This window comes from Gavialis gangeticus, unplaced genomic scaffold (genome assembly GCF_001723915.1).
Source record: "Gavialis gangeticus isolate Ggan-Ray unplaced genomic scaffold, GavGan_comp1, whole genome shotgun sequence".
NCBI lineage: Eukaryota > Metazoa > Chordata > Crocodylia > Gavialidae > Gavialis > Gavialis gangeticus.
The window spans coordinates 12,645,417-12,667,390 of record NW_017729029.1 but is presented as its reverse complement, the minus strand read 5'-3'; the positions used below and the strand labels follow the sequence as shown (position 1 = coordinate 12,667,390).

The 21,974-nt window shown below is 41.0% G+C and overlaps 1 protein-coding gene across 8 annotated transcripts in view; it reads left to right on the top strand.

The window, feature by feature from the left end:
• KLHL13 (kelch like family member 13) overlaps window positions 1–21,420 on the top strand; it is a 139,933-nt gene extending 118,513 nt beyond the window's left edge. For all 8 annotated transcript variants that reach the window (XM_019521273.1, XM_019521270.1, XM_019521276.1 and 5 more), the window contains 3 exons: window positions 6,587–7,382; window positions 17,674–17,787; window positions 19,852–21,420. In XM_019521273.1, the coding sequence (XP_019376818.1) occupies window positions 6,587–7,382; window positions 17,674–17,787; window positions 19,852–20,339 (1,398 nt within the window). In that variant the 3' untranslated portion in view covers window positions 20,340–21,420. The remainder of the gene's footprint in view (window positions 1–6,586; window positions 7,383–17,673; window positions 17,788–19,851) is intronic.
• The last annotated feature ends 554 nt before the right edge of the window (window positions 21,421–21,974 follow it).

Below are 21,974 nucleotides of genomic sequence, written 5' to 3'. Positions count from 1 at the left end.
GCCCTGACCGTGAAGTAGCGCCTCCTGATGTCCAACTTAAACCTTCTCTCCGCCAGCTTGTGACCATTGTTCCTGGTCAAAGGATTAATGTTGAATGGTTCTTACTGATCCTGTAGACCTCAGGGCTTTGCTGTGTAACACTTCTGCTCATTTCCAGATTTACATATCGGACCTGGATCCTTTAGGGTGCCTGCACTGTTTTACTCACTGGTTAAAAACTGGTGTTGTTAATCCTGTGCCCGATGGCTGCCAATGCATGAAACAGTTAAAGCCGCACACTTAGTGTGGGGTGCAGTGGTGCAGCTGTGAACTACCCTCCTCATTTAGAGACAAGCTATACCATGTATACAGACACTGTATACCAGTATAAACTTGTATATACTGATTTAACTCCTTTAGTAAATGCTCTTTATTGCACCTTCAAATAAAACATTTAAATTGGTAGAAAGCTGTCTGTATATCAGGGCTGTGCCTGATGTAAAGATTAATGAAAGACCTTCAGCTTGCAGGTTGAATGTTTCTGTCTTTCTCTCTCATCTTACCACACTATTTAAAAAAAACCCAAACAATTGGAAACTTTGTAAATCTGTTCAGGTTTGGCTTCTGCTGGAAGAAAGATGGGATAACTTACGGTTTTTTTGAGTGTAGCTGAACAAGAGAAATGCTGTTCTGAGACAGGGTGACTCTACTTCTCCCCTTGTTAAACTCGCTGTCTCGTCCTCTAATTAATCTTATTAGGATGTTTTCTCAGAAAAGCTTTTCCTTGTTCAGTTTCTTTTCCTTTGTGTCTAGTTAGTTTATTAAACTGCCTAAGCATGTTTGCTGCCTTAATGTTAATTGCCTGCATACACTTCTCGAAAGCTAGCCAAAAGCATTTAGAATGAAAGGGAGGGGGATTTGCATAAAGAGCGGTGGTTGAGTATTTGTTACTGTTCATTCCTAAGATTACCCATAATACATTACTTTCGACAAAACTTCACTTTTAACTTTGACGTTCATTATGTTATACCAGTTTCACTCCATTCTTAACTTGCACTTCTCGTAAGTCTGCTGCTCTTTCTTGAGTCGAGCGAGGCATGCAAAGTAGCACCGACTTAACCTTTGTTGGAAATATATCTTTCTTTTAACAGATCTAGGATGTATTAATTGTAAGGGAATTATTAGTCACTTTATGCAGAGCACGAAGTAACTACATGCTTTCATAACGTAGTGTAGGGAAATGGTAATAAATGTTTATAAAGCCAGGTATAAACATAATGTGAGAGCTGATTTTTGTGTAAAAACAGTGAGATATAACATTTTATGACCTGCATCTGTTTTCTGAAATGTGGATCTAGCAAAGGCAAGACTGTTACAAGCTGAGATGTCCATAATACTTTTTAACTAGAAAGTGGATCGGGCAGTTCTACAGTTTGTTATTCCATGAAATCAATTAAAAATAATGATCCAATGGCACAATTAAAACATACCATGTCAGGATACCTTTTGGGATCTGTATGAGCATCTTTTAAAGTTTGTTAAAGGTGAAATTAAAATTGCAATAACTCAAATATAAATTATGGCCAAATAATTTTTAAAATTATTTTTTTGCATCTGCTTTTGAGGATTACTCTGTAACATCGGACTTGTCAGCAACCGAAGGAGCTCACTGTTCTAATAATCTGCGTAGGTCTGCTCTGCAGCAGAGCTGTCTTGGCCTGTGACTTTTTCCACATCTCATAAGCTGAGCAAGGTTGGCATGTCTATATCTAGGCAGGAGATCTCCAAGGCAAACCTGTAGTTATTTGGGGTACGTCTGTGCTGCAGTGACTGCAGTATGACTTGGACAAACCCAAGCCAGAATAAATCAATTTTTCAGTTACCAAGAGCAAGGGAGAACAAAAAAGAAAAAGGAACACACATTGGATAAAAGGATGATCATAAATGTATGCTAGTGACAAAAAAAATACCTTAATTGTGATACTTAGGCTTTCTTTTAGTGCTTCCTTTTAGGTTTGTAGATCCTGTCAGAAGTCCCTTTCCCCACTGAAAAACCTTAATACAGCTTTAGTAAGATGTCTGTAGTATTTCTTGTGTTGGTATTAAGTGCTTGTAGTTTTCTAGAAATGTTGCAACTAATTAGAGCTGGTTAAAGATATAAAATTAAATGTATATAGCCCGTTAAAATTGCAAGAATGTATTTTGCAGGGCTGAGTTGAATGACAGGGTGCACATGGCAAATTTTGTTGCAGCTTGAATCAGAGTACGAAATGACAAATCTAGCTAAAAAAGTTACATTACTCAAACATAGGCTGTATTAAAGTAGGTGATGCATCATCCTCTAGTTAAACAGAGTGTTCCTCAAACCAGGAAAACTATCATCTTAGCCTTCCCTTCAATAAAACAAATGATAGGTGTCTTTTATGCATTGCAGTAAGTACTTTCAATGAGGGAAGGAGGTCTCAAAGTTGGATAGAAGCTTTCCTTCTCAGGATTGCTTGGAGCGAGGTGAGGAAGCCTGAAGTGGAGCGGGATGGTTGTGTGGTTTGGTGGGAGTGTGAGATCTAACCATTGTGCCAGGTGAGCAAGCTGTGCAGCAAAACCATGTGGTCTGACAGCTCTTAGGGGATGGAAATGCTTGTTGTAAGTGGTCTACCTGGCTAAGGATGGATCAGACTGTAATCCCCGAACTTCCATAATATGCATATGGTGCCTCTACATGGCAGCCCCAACAAAAAGTGGGAGGAGAAGACCTTGAGATTATGATCCTAAGTTCAGTGCAGAGGTATACCGCATCGAAGGGTTTTAGCTGCTTTTTGTCCTATTGTAATAGGTGGGAGTTGGTCATTAAGTACATTATCTGGGCCTGGGGATTTAAGATTTTTATGCCCTGGTTATCACGTTTTGTTCTTTAGTAACCCCAGAGCCCTCATACCTGTTCTTTTGTTCCCTTGTCCATCTTTAGTTTCTATACCTGGATACGATTTCCCCCTCCTCCCCATTTGGTACTTGTTGGAGCTCTCTACCATTCTTTCTCTTTTCTAAGCCATGCAACTGTGAAAGGATCTTCTTGCCACTTTAGCAAGGGAGAAGACTTCTTTCTCCAGCTTTTAACTACTTTTCTCAGTAACATATTGCAGCCCTTCACCTGCCGCTACCTTGCTATGCTTTTAAAAGTGCTTCCCAGTGTTTACTGAAATTTCAGCCTGTTGGTAGGAAGTTAACATTATAAACGAACTATTCTGCTGTTAGCAGTGCTTGTCAAAAGTAAGGAATGTTTACTTGGTATGAACTGTCCCTCCACTCCTCTCAGTGGGGTTGCTTATCTGTTTGCCCAATTATAGCCTTTATCTGCTTTAGCATAAGATATATTTGCTAGAAATAAGCTCTTCTGCAAAAGAGGTCTTGCACTTTGTTGGAGGCTGTTTGCCTTTCAGCTCTTCCATTAGCTCCAAAGGGGGTGCTAGGACTATTGCTGGGGCTGCTCCTTTGCCTGATAATGAGCGTCAGGCTCTTCACTGGCATGCAGAACTAACATTTTGTGTGTATCATAGGTACAGTAGGCCAGCAGAAAACAAAAAGCAACTTAAATTACCATTTAAATGAAATGCTAGAATATCTTCCTTTGTATCTAAGCAACTTCTGAAAAATTACGTCTCTGTACCATAACTTGTCCAATTTTTGAACATTTTTGTGCTAGTCATTATTAGACTTCTTGCTGTTTGTCAGTCATTTTTCTTCATCTTCAAGCCAAGTATATTTTAGAAAACAATAATTGTAAATCAAACTAGGATTATTCTGGGCAGTATAATGTAGCCTGGTAATTTGATAGCTATCTCAGTGCGCAGTAAAATTGACAAAAATTGCACTTTTGGCAAGGAAAGTAATTTTTAAGAAAACATTTAACGTTTTAATCAGAATGGAAGTGAATGAGGGAATTCATTCACTAGCAACCCAAGCACAGAAATGTGCACAAGTCCATGAATGCAGGTTGGGAATAACTGATCAGAATGCTCCAGAGTCTGATATACGCTGACACTACAACAGATTCAATTTGGACCAAGTAATCAATCAATTTAGAGCTGGAATTTTAAACATCAGAGTCTACAAGATATACAGAGTAATATACTTGATTTTTAACATAAAGGAGTTTATACATTTTTCAAAGACTTGCAAAAAACTTCATCCATATATATATGATTTAGTGTAAATCCTGCCAGCTTGCCACATGTTTATAGAGTTAAAAAGTGATTACAGAGATCTGTATTCCTGGAGACTAATAGACTATGGAGTCTTTCACTTCTGTGAAGGCATCTTGGCATATGAATGAAGGTTATCATCTGGTGACTCCTCATTGGCCCGTGAGAACTGATGTATTGTTCTTAAACTGGATCCTAATGAACAAAAGCTACCATCACCGCTGCAGCAACTAGACTTGCAGAGTTTTTGAATAATTGAATGGCAGTGTCATAACTTGGAAATAACCTACACATTGGTTAGACCCCCCCCACTTGAAACAGTGAAAGAGAACAGTAAACACAACTAAGTTCCCAATATAATTCTTTTATTATTTACGGGGAAAGAGTCCTGGAGAAAGCCCATGTCCTCTGGGGCTCGCCTGGGGCATTGCAGTCCTGCTACCCCCAAGCATTCAGAAAAGATGAGTGAGGCTCCAAAATATCAGCCTTTGTGGGCCTGTTTCCAAGTCTTTTAAGCTGCTGATGTGTCAAAGTTTTCTTCCTCCAGCCCTGGGGTGAGGACCAGCCAGCGTGTTGACCCGGGAGCTGTGCAGAGTCAGCAAGCTTGCTGTGCAGACTCCTTGAGTTAATCATCTGGGAAATGCTGAGGACAGGGATGTGAGTTATGAATCTGCCACATCTGCACTTCTCCCTCAGGGATGCAGGGAGGCAGTGCTAAAGGTGCCTACCTGTGCTTTCTCTTGCAGAGGACTGAGCAGTGTTCACTCCTTTCGTTTAAAACAGGAGTGGAGGAGTGGGTGCTGGTGCCCTAGTCTCATGGTTAGAGTGCTTGCTCAGGATAAGGGAGACCCAGACTTAATTCTTTCCTTGATTTGAGGGGTTTCAAACCCACAGCTCCCACCTCCCAGGGGAGTACAGTCACCACCAGGTCATGCTGGATTGGGAGCAGTTTTGACCACTCCTTTTCAAGTCAAAGCGGGACCGCTGCAGAAAAGATGCAAGACTCATTGGCCAGAGACTGCAAGAGTTGGCATGACTCCAGCCAGGTGGTTAGTAGACTTACCTGGTAGGAGGATACTGGGCTCCTTCCAGGCTGTGCTGCCAGAATCATCTGTGTTTGTTAATGTAACGCACAGGAAGTGCTTTCAGAGCTAGAATCTGAGTTTACCCCTGTCCCAGGTGGGTGCCGTAACTACTAGGCTGCCATCATACTCACTCGCTTATTGGGACAGTTTGAGAGGCCACAGGTGTTGCTTGGAGAGGTAGATGCAAAGAGATGAAGAGCCCTTCCCTGAATAAGCCAAGTCCAAAAACAGCTCCTTGTTTCTATCGTGGACAAACAGCCATTTTCAGAGCTGACAGTAGGCATTGGGAAGTGGAAGTAGGGAAGATGAAACTAAGCGACCTATTGAAAGTGAAACTGCAGTGTGATGCTTCGCGTTAAAACATCACCTTTGGTTGATGGCTTTTATGAAAGGAAACTACACGGTAATGAATGGCTGCAATCATATGCATAATTACTTTTCCAAATTGCCACATGTTCTTTATTAGAAAGTTTTAAAATGAACTGATCCTGAATACATTGCTTATGGTGCATAATTAATATTTTATAAAGAATATATCTAAGCAGTTAAAAATAGATTGCATCAAATGTGCAGTATTGTAGACCTCACCAGCATCTCCTTTTACTGTAGGCACTTTATATTGAGGAGGAGATTTTGCATTGTTAGACATGTCTGTGCTTCAGAACAAGGTGTGACCTGTCTGATCACCAAGTTCTTAACTACAATATTTAATCTATTCCTGGTTAAACAGTTATTATCATGCATACGTGAATACATCTTAAAGAACAGTGGATAATAATTGTTGAGTGGGCGTGGGTACTGGTTTTGAAAGGAAGGTTAGGAATAGAGAATTCACCAAGTGCAAGGGTTTTTATAGCCAAGGAAATTAATGAGTAAGTTATAACGTAGCAGTCTGGGCACTGGATCGTGTTGAGTTCCTGAGGCCAATTCACATGATGATTCACTCAGTTTTTGAATTAGTCACTTTTCCTTTTACCGCATTTTCCAATTCTGAACTACAAAAGTGTTAACAGAACACTTTGCTATTCTAGAGCATTTTACCTACAGTGTATCATCATTTTGTAGCACATCTGACATATTTAATACATGCATTTGCTACTTGTCTCGTTCCTTCCTTCCTTCCAAACCGGAGATAAGTTACTGTGTCTCTTCCTACAGTCATGTATACATTGGTCTGAATATTTTTTTGCGTGTGAATCACTTTGAGTATTGCAAGATGGTGCGACTATTGTTTCTCTATAGCATTCATTAAATTGTGTATTACCATGCAGATGTCAAATTAGGAGAAAGTGGTTTTGATTCATCTTTCTGTTCACTTATTAGGTTTCTTTAGAAAATTGTGTTGAGGTTGGGAGGATCGCCAACACATACAATCTCACAGAAGTGGATAAGTACGTTAACAACTTCATCCTGAAGAATTTCCCTGCATTATTAAGTACAGGTGAATTTGTGAAACTCCCCTTTGAGCGTCTTGCCTTTGTGCTTTCAAGTAATAGCCTTAAGCACTGCACTGAACTCGAACTCTTCAAGGCTGCGTGTCGCTGGCTACGGTATGAGGAGCCTCGAATGGAATATGCTGCAAAGCTAATGAAGAACATCAGATTTCCACTGATGACCCCACAGGACCTTATTAACTATGTCCAAACAGTGGATTTCATGAGAACTGACAATACCTGTGTGAATTTGCTTTTGGAAGCCAGCAATTACCAAATGATGCCATACATGCAACCGGTTATGCAGTCAGAGAGAACTGCCATTCGATCAGATAGTACTCACTTAGTAACTTTGGGGGGAGTGTTAAGGCAGCAGCTGGTTGTCAGCAAAGAATTACGGATGTACGACGAAAAGGCACACGAGTGGAAATCGTTAGCTCCCATGGATGCACCAAGATACCAGCATGGCATCGCTGTGATTGGAAACTTTCTTTATGTAGTTGGTGGTCAGAGCAATTATGACACAAAAGGAAAAACAGCAGTTGACACGGTCTTCAGATTTGATCCTCGTTATAATAAGTGGATGCAAGTTGCATCTTTAAATGAAAAGCGCACCTTCTTCCACCTAAGTGCCCTAAAAGGACATTTATATGCAGTTGGTGGTCGAAATGCAGCTGGTGAACTAGGTAAGTGTGTGTTACCTGGAATGTATGAGTGGTGGTCTGTTTGGCTCCCTTCCTCCCCTGCACCTTTTTTTTGTCAGCAAAAAATCTCATTTCCAAGCTATTTCTTTCCAATGTAAGCTATAGAAATTCAGTAATTGTAGGTATGCTTTTATGAAGTAAGTTCAGAATACAACTTACAGGAAAAAGTGACATTAATTTAGTTGTGTAGTATCCAGTATCCTCATCTTTTAATAAGATCTAAAACAACTTATCATTAAATGCTTGTGGAATCTTAGACTGAGTTTGTAAAACTTTTTTTTAAGAAGGGGTTTTGCATTTGATTGAAGACATGTTAGCATGCCAATATACATAAACTTTTTAACAGCTGTTTCCGCATATAGCAGTTGCTTTATGAACACATGATTTAGTAACCTTTACAGTGTAAAATACAAATAATTCAACACACTTTTTATTTAGATCAGGATGTTCCTTGAAATACTTTTATTTAAAGGAAAGCTGTGAAGTTACATCTTAAAAAATGTGAATTTCATACTGAAATTGCAATGGCCACTTTGGAATTTCAGTATTTTGAAAGGTGTCTGTGGTTTAAAGGCAGGCTAATAAATAATCAGTGAGATGGAGATTGTCAGAACATATTTAAACCGTTGTGTATTTACAGGCTTATGGTTAAGCATCTTACTTTTCATGATGATCAGTGATTTTGCATCACTTCCTTCTCCACCCCCATCTTTGTTCTCCATGCCAAAAATCATAATTTAATTATTTAACCCAAAAACTAAAAACTAAATAGGTCCTCCAGCTTCCCACAGTGATCTACTCTTCCCTTCCCTAAAATGGATGGGAAGACACTCTGCAGGCTGAATAACCTCTGAATTGTAATCCTTGATCCTGCCTACTCCAGCCCTCTGGGGTGGCAAGGGCCGTACCTGTCTCCTCCAGAGAGAGGTAGGAGAGTTTGGGGCTGAAGCATCCGAATCGCATCAGACTCCTGCTGCTGGCTGTCCCCCGCACCTGCTCCGGAGACATCCTCTGCTCCCTGCAGCACCCTCTGGCTGGAAAACCGTGGCTGCATGCAGCGGCAGCAGTTCGGACATGTTCTAGCCACAGCCTTAGTCCATCAAAGGTGTGAGACCTCTGTTAATTAGCTTTTCCTCCAAAAATGGGTGGTGGTCATAGTTTATGAAGAGCTCTGAGTGTGTTTACTGAATGGGTAACAGAAGAGCAGTGTAGCTGTGGTGATCCAGAGATTATGAGGCAAGGATTTTTTAGGAACTTTGAAGAAGGTCTTGTATTTGAAAGCTTGTTTAAGTCTTATCCCAGCTACACAATTGGTCCAATAAAACATACCACCCAAAGAAATCCCTGCCATCACTGAATTGTAACTTCTATCTGTGCATTACCAATACAGTAAGATACAGGATTGAGCTCCACACTTCTGAGTTGCATAATAATATCTCTGTTTCCTACATCCCCATCCTCAACAGTCTGGACAGCAAGATGCATCTTTGTAGTGAGATCTTAAAAATATTTCATTATTTTTACTCAGTAGACTGCAGTAGGTTTACCCAGTGTCCTGAAGTATCGTCTTTGTTACTAAACTGAATAAATTAACTGATTGTTTTGTCATCCAAGATCTATATATCTTTATTTTGTTCACTATCTGAATGTTGCAGATCTGTATATATGCAGCACGCTTCCCACTCATACAACAGAATTCTGTTTTGGGAGGTATCTAGTAGGGCTGTGCAGAGCTTTGGTTCCTGATTCGATTTGGTGGAGATTCAGCTTGACTCGGTGGCTGAATCTCCAAATCTGAATCAAATCGGAGGACCCCTTAATCTCTCCGAATCTAATTGGAACCTTCTGAATCGATTCAGAGAGATTCAGAAAGATTCTGCGATTCAGATATAGAGACAGCTTTAAATGTTTTTTGAACCCCGCGGAAGTACTTCTGGTTCACTTCTGGGATCGCTGCTGAGCACGTGGAGGGCCCCCTGTGCCCCTGTGGGATGCTCCATCCACCCCAGCATCGCAGTGTTCACGAGCTGCACCTTGTACTTTGAGATATATAGAAAAATCTTTTAAAGCTGTGTCTATGTCCGAATAGCTGATTCTCTGAATCAGCATCAAATCTTCAGATTCAAATTCAGCCGAATTGAATTGGGGACAGTGATCCAAATCAATGGATCCAATCGCTGTCCCCGATTTGGGCCAAATCCGAATCGAATAGGGCCTGTTTTGCACACCTCTAATATATAGAACTAGAGTTCTAGACTTTCAGTTATTTTAATGAAGCTAACTCAGTTTTGAATAGTAGAATTGATATGTCCAATGAGGCATAAAATGTGACATTTAGAATGCTTCTTTGGCTTTTAAAATATATTAGAAAATGAACTTTAAAATAATTTGACTTTCTTATACAACAGTTCCATGATTTATGGCTAAATTGATCGTGCTCAGCAACTTGTTGCTTTGTCTACCTTCATACAAACTATGGTAAGAGCTTAAGGCTCTATAAGTGCACATACTGTGCAAAAATAATGTAGTCCTTTTTCTTTTTTTATTTGTTATCTTGTGTAAATAGTGTCAGAACAGCTTATCTTCACTAGAAGCTCCTTGCTGGTGGCTCATTCCAAGAGGACAGTCCATGTGACGTGTCACGTTGTTGTCCCAGCAGCCACATGAGGCAGTTTTTAATTTCCCTCCTGCGTTAAAAACACATCTGTATTGTGATGGAGTTGTGGAATATATATATTTTTCTTTTCCACAATGAGTGAACTTGCAAAAAGGTGTCTGTCCTCTTTCTTTGTGTCCCCCCCATAGCACGTGCTTATCATGGGCTATGGGAATTGATGCTAGTCGACTGTGTCCTGATGGTGGAGAGGCTGGATGTGAAGGTGGTGAAACAGTTTATGTTGACCAGTAAAATGTTCTTAAAAAAAGTAGACTTTTATACAAACTGTTGTGTCATGATCTTCCATGGACAGGAAATATCTCCTGTTGGTCTGCTATGCAAACAGCAGTCATAACATCAATCTCTGCCTGTGAGTCAGCTAAAGCATCAGTCTTAGTGGTGCATCTGATATACTAATTAGATTTTATACATGAGATTACTGTTATTAAACTAAAACCTGTTTAATTTATTCTGTGAATAACCCAAAGCATACTTCTAGGTACTTGAAGGTCAGTTAATTTAAAATAATTCCCTGTAATTTTAAAGGGGAATACCAAAAGCTCTAAGAGCAATTTGTTCACCAGTTTGAAAATAGACTATGTTGGAAAGACCATAGGATGCTTACACTCCTTACTGAAGAGTTCTGTATAGACTGTTTTTTTGGGCAAAGTTTAAAATACAAAATGATCTTTTGATTGATCTCTATCTGCTGGTTTGTTTCACCGGAAAAGCTAAGCTCTTTTGTCATCTGCTTTTTGCTCATTTTAGGTTTTTCATTTGTGGGGGGAGGATTTCTACTGCTAGTTGTAAAATGGGTCAGTTGGATACTGGGATAGTTAAATAATCCTTAATGGTAGTGGGGCCCACTGTCTCATTGTATTTTCAGGCAAAGCACTCGGACATGTCCGTGGGAGCTGCTCCAAAGAACATGTAGCTTCCTCCTGAGTTGGTTTGAATTCAGTGCATGACCCTCGGGAGTAACTCAGACCTTGTACCAGAGGTTTGAAGGAGCCAGATATTATTGGATTGGCAGCTTACTTTGGAGGGTGCTTAATGCCAACATCTTGGTCATTCATCGTGCAAGGTTGCTTGGCATTTAACTGCAAGACTAGGCTTGTTCGCACACTACTACCAGCCTGACTTGCATCAGTTTAAATAAATCACTTCAGGTTGTGCTTGGGATCTCTTTCTTTAAAAATCAGCGATCAGTTTAGTTTGTGCTAATATATTTTTAATGCCAGATGAACCTGTAAAAGCCGGGGTTAAACAAGATTGCTACCGCACAAAGCAGTGATGCTTAGCTGGTGTACAATAACACCATTACACAAAGCTGGTGCAGTTTTTTTGTGTGTAGGGCAGGCCTTAGGTGTGATGTTCTCCTGAAAGTTTACTTGAGGCTCTCCTGCCCTAAATTTTCCCTGCAGTTCAGTTGCATGCAGTGTGCTTTACCTGCTCTCACACATTTTTTAAAGATACTACAGATTGTTAAACTGGTGATGAGACTTCCACGCAGCTGGTAGAATGCTTTGGCTCTTTCTGCATGGAAAGCGCTGTGTAAATGTTCACTCTTCTGGCTCTCTAGGATTTTGATTTGGGAGCGATTTGTTTTCTCCTCCCATGAATTGCCCAAACAACATGCTTTTTTCACTTTCATTATTCCTTTCATGAAAGCTGACCGCTTAAAGGCATGAAATCTAGCTAAATTCCCCAAGCCTGTGAAATATGAAAAACTTAGCTTTTCAAATAAGAGGTTGAATGTGCATTGGGCCAGCATTATGGAATTTGCCCTTAGGTTCAAACTCATCTCAGCCTTTTAGTTGTTGTATGTGATATGAATGTAAAAGCTTAACATCAAGTTTCCAAAAAATAAAAAAATAAAAATCAACTTTCACTGCCAGTTGTAGAGATACTGAATTCTTTCAGCTTACTCTTGTTAGGCTGCATAACTTACCAAATACTTCAGGTCCAGGGCCTGTGGGTCAGAGTTATTAAAATAAATGTCCTTTTTTAATCAGCAAGCCTTCCGTACCAGTTTAACAAAAAACACCACTGCTTTGGGGTCCTTTAGCCAACACGTTCAAAACACTTCTGAGAAGCTTTAATGTTTGAGAGCTGCGTAGGTGTTGCTTTCCAAGCTAGACCTGCCTGTTTCAGCAGTGGTAAAGTAGCAGCTATTTAACATGCATACCACTGGAAGAAGAGTATAGCACATCCACGTGGAGTGGGGAAAAAACCCATTTGAAACCCACAGGGAAAGTTCCTTGAACTGGAATTTGGTCAAGGCATTAACACCTCACTTACTCTAAAATTACAAAGGGATTCTGTAAGGACTTGATTTTTTTTAAAAAAATGCCGAAAGCCCAGGCAGTGCCCAGTTGTGCCCCTAATTGGAGTTGGGCCATGCGTGGAAATGGAAAGTGGCTGATGAAAGGGTAGAGAAGGGACAGCAGAATGAAAGCATGCTCCAGAGAGCTGGTCCTATAGGACAAGGTAGAGATGGACCTGGAAAAAAGTGTGAGAAAAAGGGTATGGAAAGAAGGGGGAGAAAAAAATTGAGGTGCCTGTCAGGCACCCCCAAAGCTCTGTTGGCTTATCCAAAAAAATGCTAATCCCACATAGTTGGAGTTCTCCCATCGCTATGATTTTGTGTGTAGTCTTGCCACAGAGTTGGGATTTTGGCTTGCTTGTATATGCATTATTGTACTGTTGTGACGATGTATCGGCCTGCATTGATATCCAGTCATGATGCAATGTAAGGAGCAGAGAATATCTGAATTTCTTGTGGGGACCTTTGAGAGGCAGCAATGGACTCAGCATGCATGGAAAACAAGGACGGTAACTACATGCCAATTAAAGTGAAAAAAGAGAATCTTTTAGACAACTTAATTTTAAAAATCTGAGTGGGAGCCAATGCAAGGTTTTCAGACGTGATCTTCAAGATGTTTGTGTTCCCCACAAAGTGAATGTGAACCGTGTAAATGTTGATCGGAAAGTGTAGCACCACACCAGAAAGTTGGGATTCTTGAGCTGAGGATGGTTCTTTCTCAAATAGTTCAAGTTTTATAACCTGATAAAGGCTGTAGTGATATAACAGGTTTCTGTAAGCCATTCCCTGATGAATTACCTATTCTTCTGTGCCTTAAATCTACCCCATTCCCCTTCTGCCTATGGGACTTGTTGCTGTGTGGGTTGGAAAAAGAACAAAGGGAGGTGGGCAACTAGCTGAATTTTTACTCGTGCTTCTGTCTTGTGTAAATTATTGGCTACTTTTGTCTTTGATGATTTTCTAGAATTTTGCTCTTTTTTTTTTTTTTAAAGATATTTCCCCCCCTCCAGCATGCAGGGAAATGCAGGGAGAAAACTATAAGGGATAATCCCCACTTACTGTTCACTTAGTTAACTGGACTGATAAACTTGGTGCTGTTGATATGGTGATTGGAAGGTAAATGGTTAAGCTACCTTCTTGTCCATTTAAAAAGTAGGCAAAATTTTAAGAATAAATTGTTGGCCTAGCAACATGTAGGGTTGGACTTTGCTGCATGGCAGTCTAGAGTGTAAATGTGTGCACCATACGAACAAAAAATGGTTTTTGGCTCCAGATGGCATCAGTTTAGTCACCGATGCCCTTTCCATCCCACGCTTACCAATTCGGGATGCCTTCATCCATTGAGCAGATAACTCTGTTTCAAAGGCTTGTAGTAGTTAACCAACCTAAAATCCAATTAACAAGAAAATTAAGTATGACAACTTTAAATAAAAAGACATAATGAGAAAATTGTGTTTTCTATAATGTCTGGGTAGAGAATTGAGTGAAAATTTTACAAATAACTCATATTGGCACAACTGCTAGAAATTAGTCATGCAAAGTGCAATAAATATAAGGCTGACACGACTGTGGCAGAACCCCAAGAAATCAACTACACTTGAGGAAATAAGATGGAAATTAAGATGTATAGGGAAGTGCAAAGTCTTTAAGAACCTGGTTGAGTAAATATCACTTACTAATACTTAAATTTCCCCAAGAGCCTTCAAAGTTTTATATTTTAGGAAGAGCAAAACTGAATTTTGTACTTAAAAGGAAAAAACCCCCAACTATTAAAGTTGTAATCCTGAAAGGCCAAGGTGGTGTTCCTGTGCACCTAGATGCATCAGCTTATATAAGGAAATAAGGACTAATGCATATTGTTTGACTGTGGCATGCCTAATTAGATCACACCAGTTGAAGGTAGGCAGGGGGGGCATCCATGAGTGTATACCTAGGACCACTCTATACACTGACAACTCAGGCCCATTTTTCCTGCTCTTAGAAGTTTTTGCACACCTTGTTTCTGGTGGTAGTCTCCATAGAAATAGGCAGAAACAGGGTGCCTTCTTGGTGGAGGAATGACAGGGGAAGGGTGGTGGCTCTGCTCGGAAAGAGAAGAGCAGTGGTTTTAGGAATTAAAGCGTCCTATCCGTCTTTGTCCAAGACACTTGCACGCCTGACACCAAGTCTAATGTGTTCACGCTTAGTCATGTCTTTGACGCTTGCATCGACACGGGTGACTGATGGGTTTCCTGGCAGTGGCGTACAGTTCATAAATCTTGGTGCATCTAAGCGAGCACCATCATGAAACAGAGTAATTTCTTTTGGGCCGTATGAAAATGAAACCTGTTAGACCAGGGGTGCCATAAATGGCATGGGCAGCTTCCATGTGTGGCACTTAACAGATCTACAGGGAAGCATGGTAGCAGCCAGGGTAGGGAGCAGAAAGCAGAGCAGCAGACTGAAGAAAGGGATCAGAGCAACATGGGAGTGTGCAGGGCTAATTTGTGGCAAGCCTGCCCAAAAGGCTGGGCTCTGTTGTGCTAGAGCATGTGTGCACTCATGGTCTCTCTGTCTTATAAATGCTGCCTACAGAGTCACAGAGTTGTTTAATTTTGGTACAACAGCAGGTAAGGATTTTTATTATGGAGATGTTTTTATGAAGGATTGATTTACTTGAATCTTAATCATTTGAGTATTAGGAGATAATCATCTGAGGCTGCCTTTTCTATATTGGAGACTTGGCAAGGCATGCTACAGCTTATATAAATTACCTCCATTTACAAATTAGTTTGGTGTCCACTTTTTTCCATCCTGCAAGGTTCCTCAAAAAGAATTGGTACCATTGGCAGCAATTAATTTAGGGGACTCATGCTAAAAAACCCAGAACAAAACATTTTATGCTAAGGTTCCTGGTATTTCATCATTTTCATAAACCTAAATTGACTTACAAAGCCATACCTGTGAACCTGAGCATCTTGCATCCTGCAGCTATGGATTCCTGACCTGTAGCCTTCTCAGACTCGTAAATTAAGCCATCAGTCTTGGTCTTTTCTTTCATGAGAAATGTAAGAGAGGACTCTGGGCTGCAGCAAGCATCAGGCACCTGGTATTGGAAAGATATCTGATAAATTACCCTTTAAGAATGTGGATGTAGAACGCACTTACTCTGGAGTATTTGTAATTTACTCCAGAGGAGAAATGGAGCTGAAATGGGATGTGCAGAGGAAATGCTATTCCCTGGCATGAGATTACTTCAAAGGCAGTCCAAAATAAGTTTGTAGTGGAGAAAGTTATGCTGGGATATGTGTCCTACATCCACTACCACTGTCAGCTTCCCTTCAGCCATAACCATTTGCTCAGTGCAAACCAGTATTTGCAGGCTGGGGAATATAATAGCACCTACCTCAGACAGCCATGTGTCTCTGCACCTAAGTTCAGCTGAATCACTTGTCCAAGATGCTGTTGTACTGGAAGTTTTATCTTTGTTGTATAGAGCCAGGGTTGTGACTGCTTGGAGGTACAAAATGGCACATTATGTTTTGTAAGAGTAGAGAGGCTCTTTACTGGGCAGTGGTTAACTTCAATTTAGGGAGCTTCGTGTCCTGTATATTGGGACCCCTTTTTCCCAAGCTCACATTACATGAGTAGAATCTGGCCTTCAGTTCTCAGTTGCTTTCCCAAAGATGGGTCTTTGTCTTATGGGTTGGTCTATTTAAAATAGTCTGTGTACTTGTAAAACTGTCTTTTATAGTCCTTGTACTCATTGTTATGGCACTGAGTTATCCATGAATACTAAGAATTGATTCGAGACAGTGATTTGAGTCACTGAATCGAATTGCTGCCTCCCGAATTGGAAGCAAATACTAGCCGCTTCACACAAGCCTAATAGCTGTGCATCACATCGGTGGCTGGAGAGACAGACCCGGCTGGGATTTTCAGCACTTGTCTAAATCTGAACAAAACCCAGCCCTGGATTTGTGTAATACCTTTCTGCAAACAGGCGTATTTCTTTTCCCATGCGTGTGAATTTTGAAAGTGGTACTTGTAAGAGGGGACCGTAATACTGAGGTGTAACTTTCCTTCAAGGCTGCGTCAGCATGGGCTGTCAGCATCTTCATCCTGTGTTACAGCATCACGATACTAAGGGATATGCAACACCCAGAAGCACGGGGGCATGTCTCCTGTTCTTCTTCTCAGGCTGCTATTCTGAATACTTCCTTCATGCCTTTCTCCTAGGGCCACCTCTGTGGCTTTTACTTGGCCATCTAAATCTAGAACTTCATTGTTGAGCCAGTCAGCTTGCCTTCAGCCAGCATCTTCTCCAAGCTTATTTCTCCTTGGAAACGCACATTGTAGTTTCTTTATCATACAGCGCAGTGTCCTCCAAAGCATCCATTACATTGACAAGTCATGCATTTGTATTGTTGCCCTGGTCTTGCGCCCTTGAAATGCTTCATTAGGTCTCAGTCCCCAGAGACAGTGGCACCAAGTGTAGCCTTCGCCCACATGGCTGCCCACTGACATCAGTAGGAGTCTGCTCTGTGTCCTGCTACAGCTTGAATCCTGAAAGCTATCTGGGCTTGTGTCTGTGTCGAGTGTCTGTGAAGGGCCCCATGCCGCAAGATATGGCCGTAACGGTAGCAAGCAACTGTCATTGCAAAGGGGATGTTAAAGTCGTAAATCAAGTCTGCCCAATGTCCTTGCAGGTGATCATTGGGTAGCATTAAAAGCATTTTAATGCAGAGCTGTAGAGAAACAAGCTGCTTTGAAATCATCTGTGCATGGGTGGGGAGATGTTTGGGGAAAAAAGGACTGACAGACGGGCTTAAGATTTCCTAATCTTTTCAAATCCCCTCTCATAAGCACATATGTTTCAAGTTTGCACCATTTCTAGTTGCACAAGAGCCTGGCATCAGAGGAAGAAGTAGAAAAGCAGTTGCATCTAATTTAATTTTTCCTTTTTCTTTTTGCTCTGTGTGTGTTTTGTGGGTGTGTGCACGTGCATGTGTGTCCTCAGCAAGATATCCAAGAGATGTGGCAGATAAAGCTGCACCTGTACTGGGGAAACATGGGTAAAAGTTCTTTTCTGCTACTCCTGCAGGACAGAAATATTGAAGTTTAGTGATACCTTTAACTAGACGTAGTATCTGAGCATACCTTTGAAGCTTTCTTCCATCCTTAACAGTTTTCACTGATGTACTGCCTTTTTATGACTCTATGAGCGTCTATTGTTAACTCAAAATCAAATTGCGACACACAAATCTAATGATTTTTATATTCTTTCTGGTTTTTGTTTTTTTTTTAAACAGCCACAGTGGAATGTTACAATCCAAGAATGAATGAATGGAGCTATGTTGCAAAAATGAATGAGCCCCACTATGGCCATGCAGGAACAGTGTATGGGGGATTAATGTATATTTCAGGTAAATCATTCTTATAAGTAGTTGAATGAAATGTGTCCACGCGGTGTACTCAGCTACACAGCTTTTCTTCCTAGAGGCAGAAGGAAAACAGAAGGAATTATTCTTTGCATGTCATATGTCTGCATGCTGCATGTCTTTCGTACAAAACTGGTGAAATAACATATGTTTCTCACCCTCCAAAAAAGAGTTTTAGATGGTTACCCCTGTTAATAGATCCTCATATTTTAAGCATCTTTGAATTGCACTGCAGACTTTTGCATGCTTTAAGCTTCAGAGTAGGATTTTTCTGACAGCTGTGCTCAGACACCTACATGGTTCAGTCATGCAGAAGAAGCTATTAAAAACTTGTCCATTTTGGCTTGATTACCTCAGTAAGTGCTGGAAAGTTGAGATAATGCTATGAATAAAGAGACAGCATTATCTACTGATCTGAGGTACAGCAGGAAATATTTTAAGGTCAGCCACAGTATGTTACTTTTACTATTTTTTTTTTTTTAACTTTCATCCTCTGGTTAATAGTGGAGCAGCAAGTCTGCTGAGATAGCAAGGTGTCAGACCTCACAGTTATTTATTCTGTAGTGAAGAGGTTTCCATGCCAAATCAGTATATGGTCCCTACCTGATCTCCTCTTGCCCCATATGTGTTTTGTAAGTAGTGCAGTGTGTTAGACTCTGTGCCCATATTTTTGCCTTGTGCTCCTTCTAAATGTGTACCCTTGAGTCACAATTTCCATTGGCCTCAGTAGCACGATTCTTTCCTGTGACCACAGTGGAGCTAAAACCTGTGCATTTTGTCCACTGTGTTGTCTACAACCACTCTAACAATGCTGTTTGACCAAAAACTTGAGAGAAGTTTTGGGACATTTGGTTTGATAGTCATAGACTGAGCCTGGACATGAAAGGCTGGCTTCAATAAGTTGAGTTATCATTAGGAAGTTTCTTAATTTTTGGAAGTTTTTGGCTGTTGGCCAAAATAAGGGATTTACCATTTTGCAAGATAATTTTTTAAATCAAATTAATATTAGGTTTTAGCCCTCTACTTGAGTTTTTGCTTATATACCTGTGATGTTGTTACATAATACCCATGTCAAAGAGAAAGCGTCATCTTAAAGCAGCTGATCTGTCTAGTGGATGGAAATGGAAAACTCGTGTTCACCGGTTGAGTTTCAGACTAAATTTTACATGCTTACATAAGTTCATACATTCTGTAGGAAGCTGCATCAGGAGCAGATGGACTGCCTCTTGCATTTCTGCATGCTTTGAAGGGTATCTTAGTTATCTGTCCTTTCGCGTCCACTAGCACAGCCGAAGTGTTGGTAACGGGACCCCCTGGACTTCTGGGGTCACTCAGGCACACTTGGCCATTGCCTGTCAGTTGGAAAAGCAAGTAAAAGACACACTAGTGCACATCTCAGTGGTAGCTGGGATGGTGAGCAGTGAAATGCACCTGCATTTCTCCAAGCTGTGGCTGGCTCTTTAATCTTAACCCCAGAAATCCAATTAAATGGGAAGGAGATGGCCAATTCTGGAAGCACAGAATCAGGCAGGAAGGCAGTTATTTTCTGTCTTCTGAAAATCAACCTCACCTATGTAGGGTTTTCCAATGCCCAAATTGCCTCCTTTAGATGCATGAATAAAGGGGGATTGTCTGAACGTGTGTTTCTCCAGCTCAGTTCATAGGGAGGGCATCTTAGGACCTGTGCCATCCCCTGTACAGGTCCCTGCAGTGCTGGTTCTGCAGACAGATGGATGCTGGCTGACCATCGATACGAGTGAAGAGGATGGGGATGGGGCCATGGGCTGTGTTTTGTGTGCGCTTGAGCAGTGTCATGGACTTCTGAGCGCAGCCACTCCAGGCAGGGTCCCTGCCGGTGGGGGTCTGGGAGTACTTCACCACCCCCCAGTGCCTTCTTCCTGCTTTTTAAAGTCCTACGCTTGGCATGCTTCTTCCTGAAGTAGCTCATTGCTTCAGCAGTTACACACATTTCATTTGGACAGAGTTTGCATTTTTGCAGTGACTGTTTATTCAAAGGTCAGGATCACTGACTAATGTCTGTTTCTTTAGGGGGAATTACCCATGATACTTTCCAAAAGGAACTCATGTGCTTTGACCCTGACACGGATAAATGGACTCAGAAGGCTCCGATGACGACGGTCAGAGGCCTGCATTGCATGTGTACTGTAGGAGACAAGCTTTACGTTATTGGCGGAAATCACTTTAGAGGGACCAGTGATTATGATGATGTTCTAAGCTGTGAATATTATTCACCAACCCTAGACCAGTGGACTCCAATTGCTGCTATGCTCCGTGGGCAGAGTGATGTTGGAGTTGCCGTCTTTGAAAATAAAATCTATGTTGTTGGAGGATACTCATGGAATAATCGCTGCATGGTGGAAATAGTCCAGAAATACGACCCAGAAAAGGATGAGTGGCACAAGGTCTTTGATCTCCCTGAATCGCTTGGCGGTATTCGAGCCTGCACTCTTACTGTTTTTCCCCCAGAGGACAACACAGGGTCACCGTCTAGAGAATCTCCTCTTTCAGCACCTTAAAAACATCCGTTGATTTACGACGTTGTAGTAATACCTTTGCACTGCATCATGGAGTCTATTATTTTCCTTCAGTAGTATCTGTTAGGCTTAGCCTACAGCCAGTGGTACAATGACTGGGAAAAACACAGGACTTGGACGTTACCCATGCTGTCTGTTTGGCCTGCAACGTTTATCAAGTGGTTAAGACAAAAACGCCGCAATGTACTTCACAGAGCCAAATGTCTAACATGATGAGAAATGAGAGCTCGTCTGCATAAAATGTATGAACTATGTACGTTTTCAGTGTTGTGTGCTGGGTGTGAGGTACCTTACCACTTACATTAGGAAGTCCAGTAAATCAAATTGGCAGGGACTGTAACCAACACGGAACTGTTTACCCAACTTCAGATCCCGGCGTCTTTCTTCCTTTCACCTTCAACTGCAGATACTAAAGGGAGGCAGCCTGCACCTGCGCGAATGAGGAGAAAAGGTTGCCAAGAGGCCTGAGCTACCTCCCTCTCTTTTCACAGAGTATTTTTGACATATCTGTGCACCTGCCCTTCTCTGTGGATGTGTTCAGAGCATATGGAGTTTCTTAGGCAGACGGGAGAAATCAAATCATCATTTTAAAAATATTAATGCTGTATGAGTGGACCCTGTGCAGACCAGGATTTTTTAGAACATCAAAGGCTTTTTTTTTCCCCCAACTCGATTCAAACAGATGACTTAATGTTTTTTAGTTCATTGTTTTTTCTCACCCCTGGTATTTGCTTCCACTTGTAAGGGGAGCATAAACGATTAACAAATGGGAATTCAATACAGCTGTATATCCAGTTGTACTCCTGTACTGAATTGGGGTAGATAAGGGCTAGAGACATTAATGTAAGCCACTAAATTTGATCAGATTGTTCCATCAGATGAAATTTAATCTACCTTTTCTCCTTTGCTGTTGAGAACTTGCATATTCCGTGTCCTCTGTATAGTCTCAGTTAATAAGGTTATTTAGCACAAAGTGCAGCTTCAGCGGGAGAGCTGCTTTTTGCTCAGTGAACTCAGACTACCATGTTTTACCTTCTTTTGTTCAATAAAACTTTTAACTGCAGTTACTCGGTCTAAGCTACCTCATTAATGTATTTAGCTTTCTTCTTATGCCTCTCTGTTGCCAGGAGACATGTTGCGTATATCTGTGTGGGTAGATTAATTTGCTAGGAAACCAATGCACAAGTGATCTTGAATGGGTACTTTGACCTACTTTCAGGAAACCACTCTGGCCAGACATGTCCATTTTAGTTTTAAGAACTGAAAATGCAGAAATTGCATCTGAACAGTGGCTCATAGTGAGCTCTTGCTTAAATGCTCCGCGGTTCAAGTGTACGACAGAGTAAGCTCTGCTTTGCCTATTCTAGCGTAACAAATTGCTACTGACTGTGTTTTTTTTCCAAACACTTGTTTTATATCAAATGAAAATCCATTACGATTCTTAACAATGTTAATTTTGAATGCTTACATAAACCTTATGCTTGCATAATTACGTTGGCGTTCCCAGCCTAAGCCACAGGAATTTGGTATTAATTAATACAATCCCGGTGGCAGAAAAAAGTGTATGCTTTGTTATGGTCCCTATTACCAGCAACCATGTGTAAACTCTGATAATGT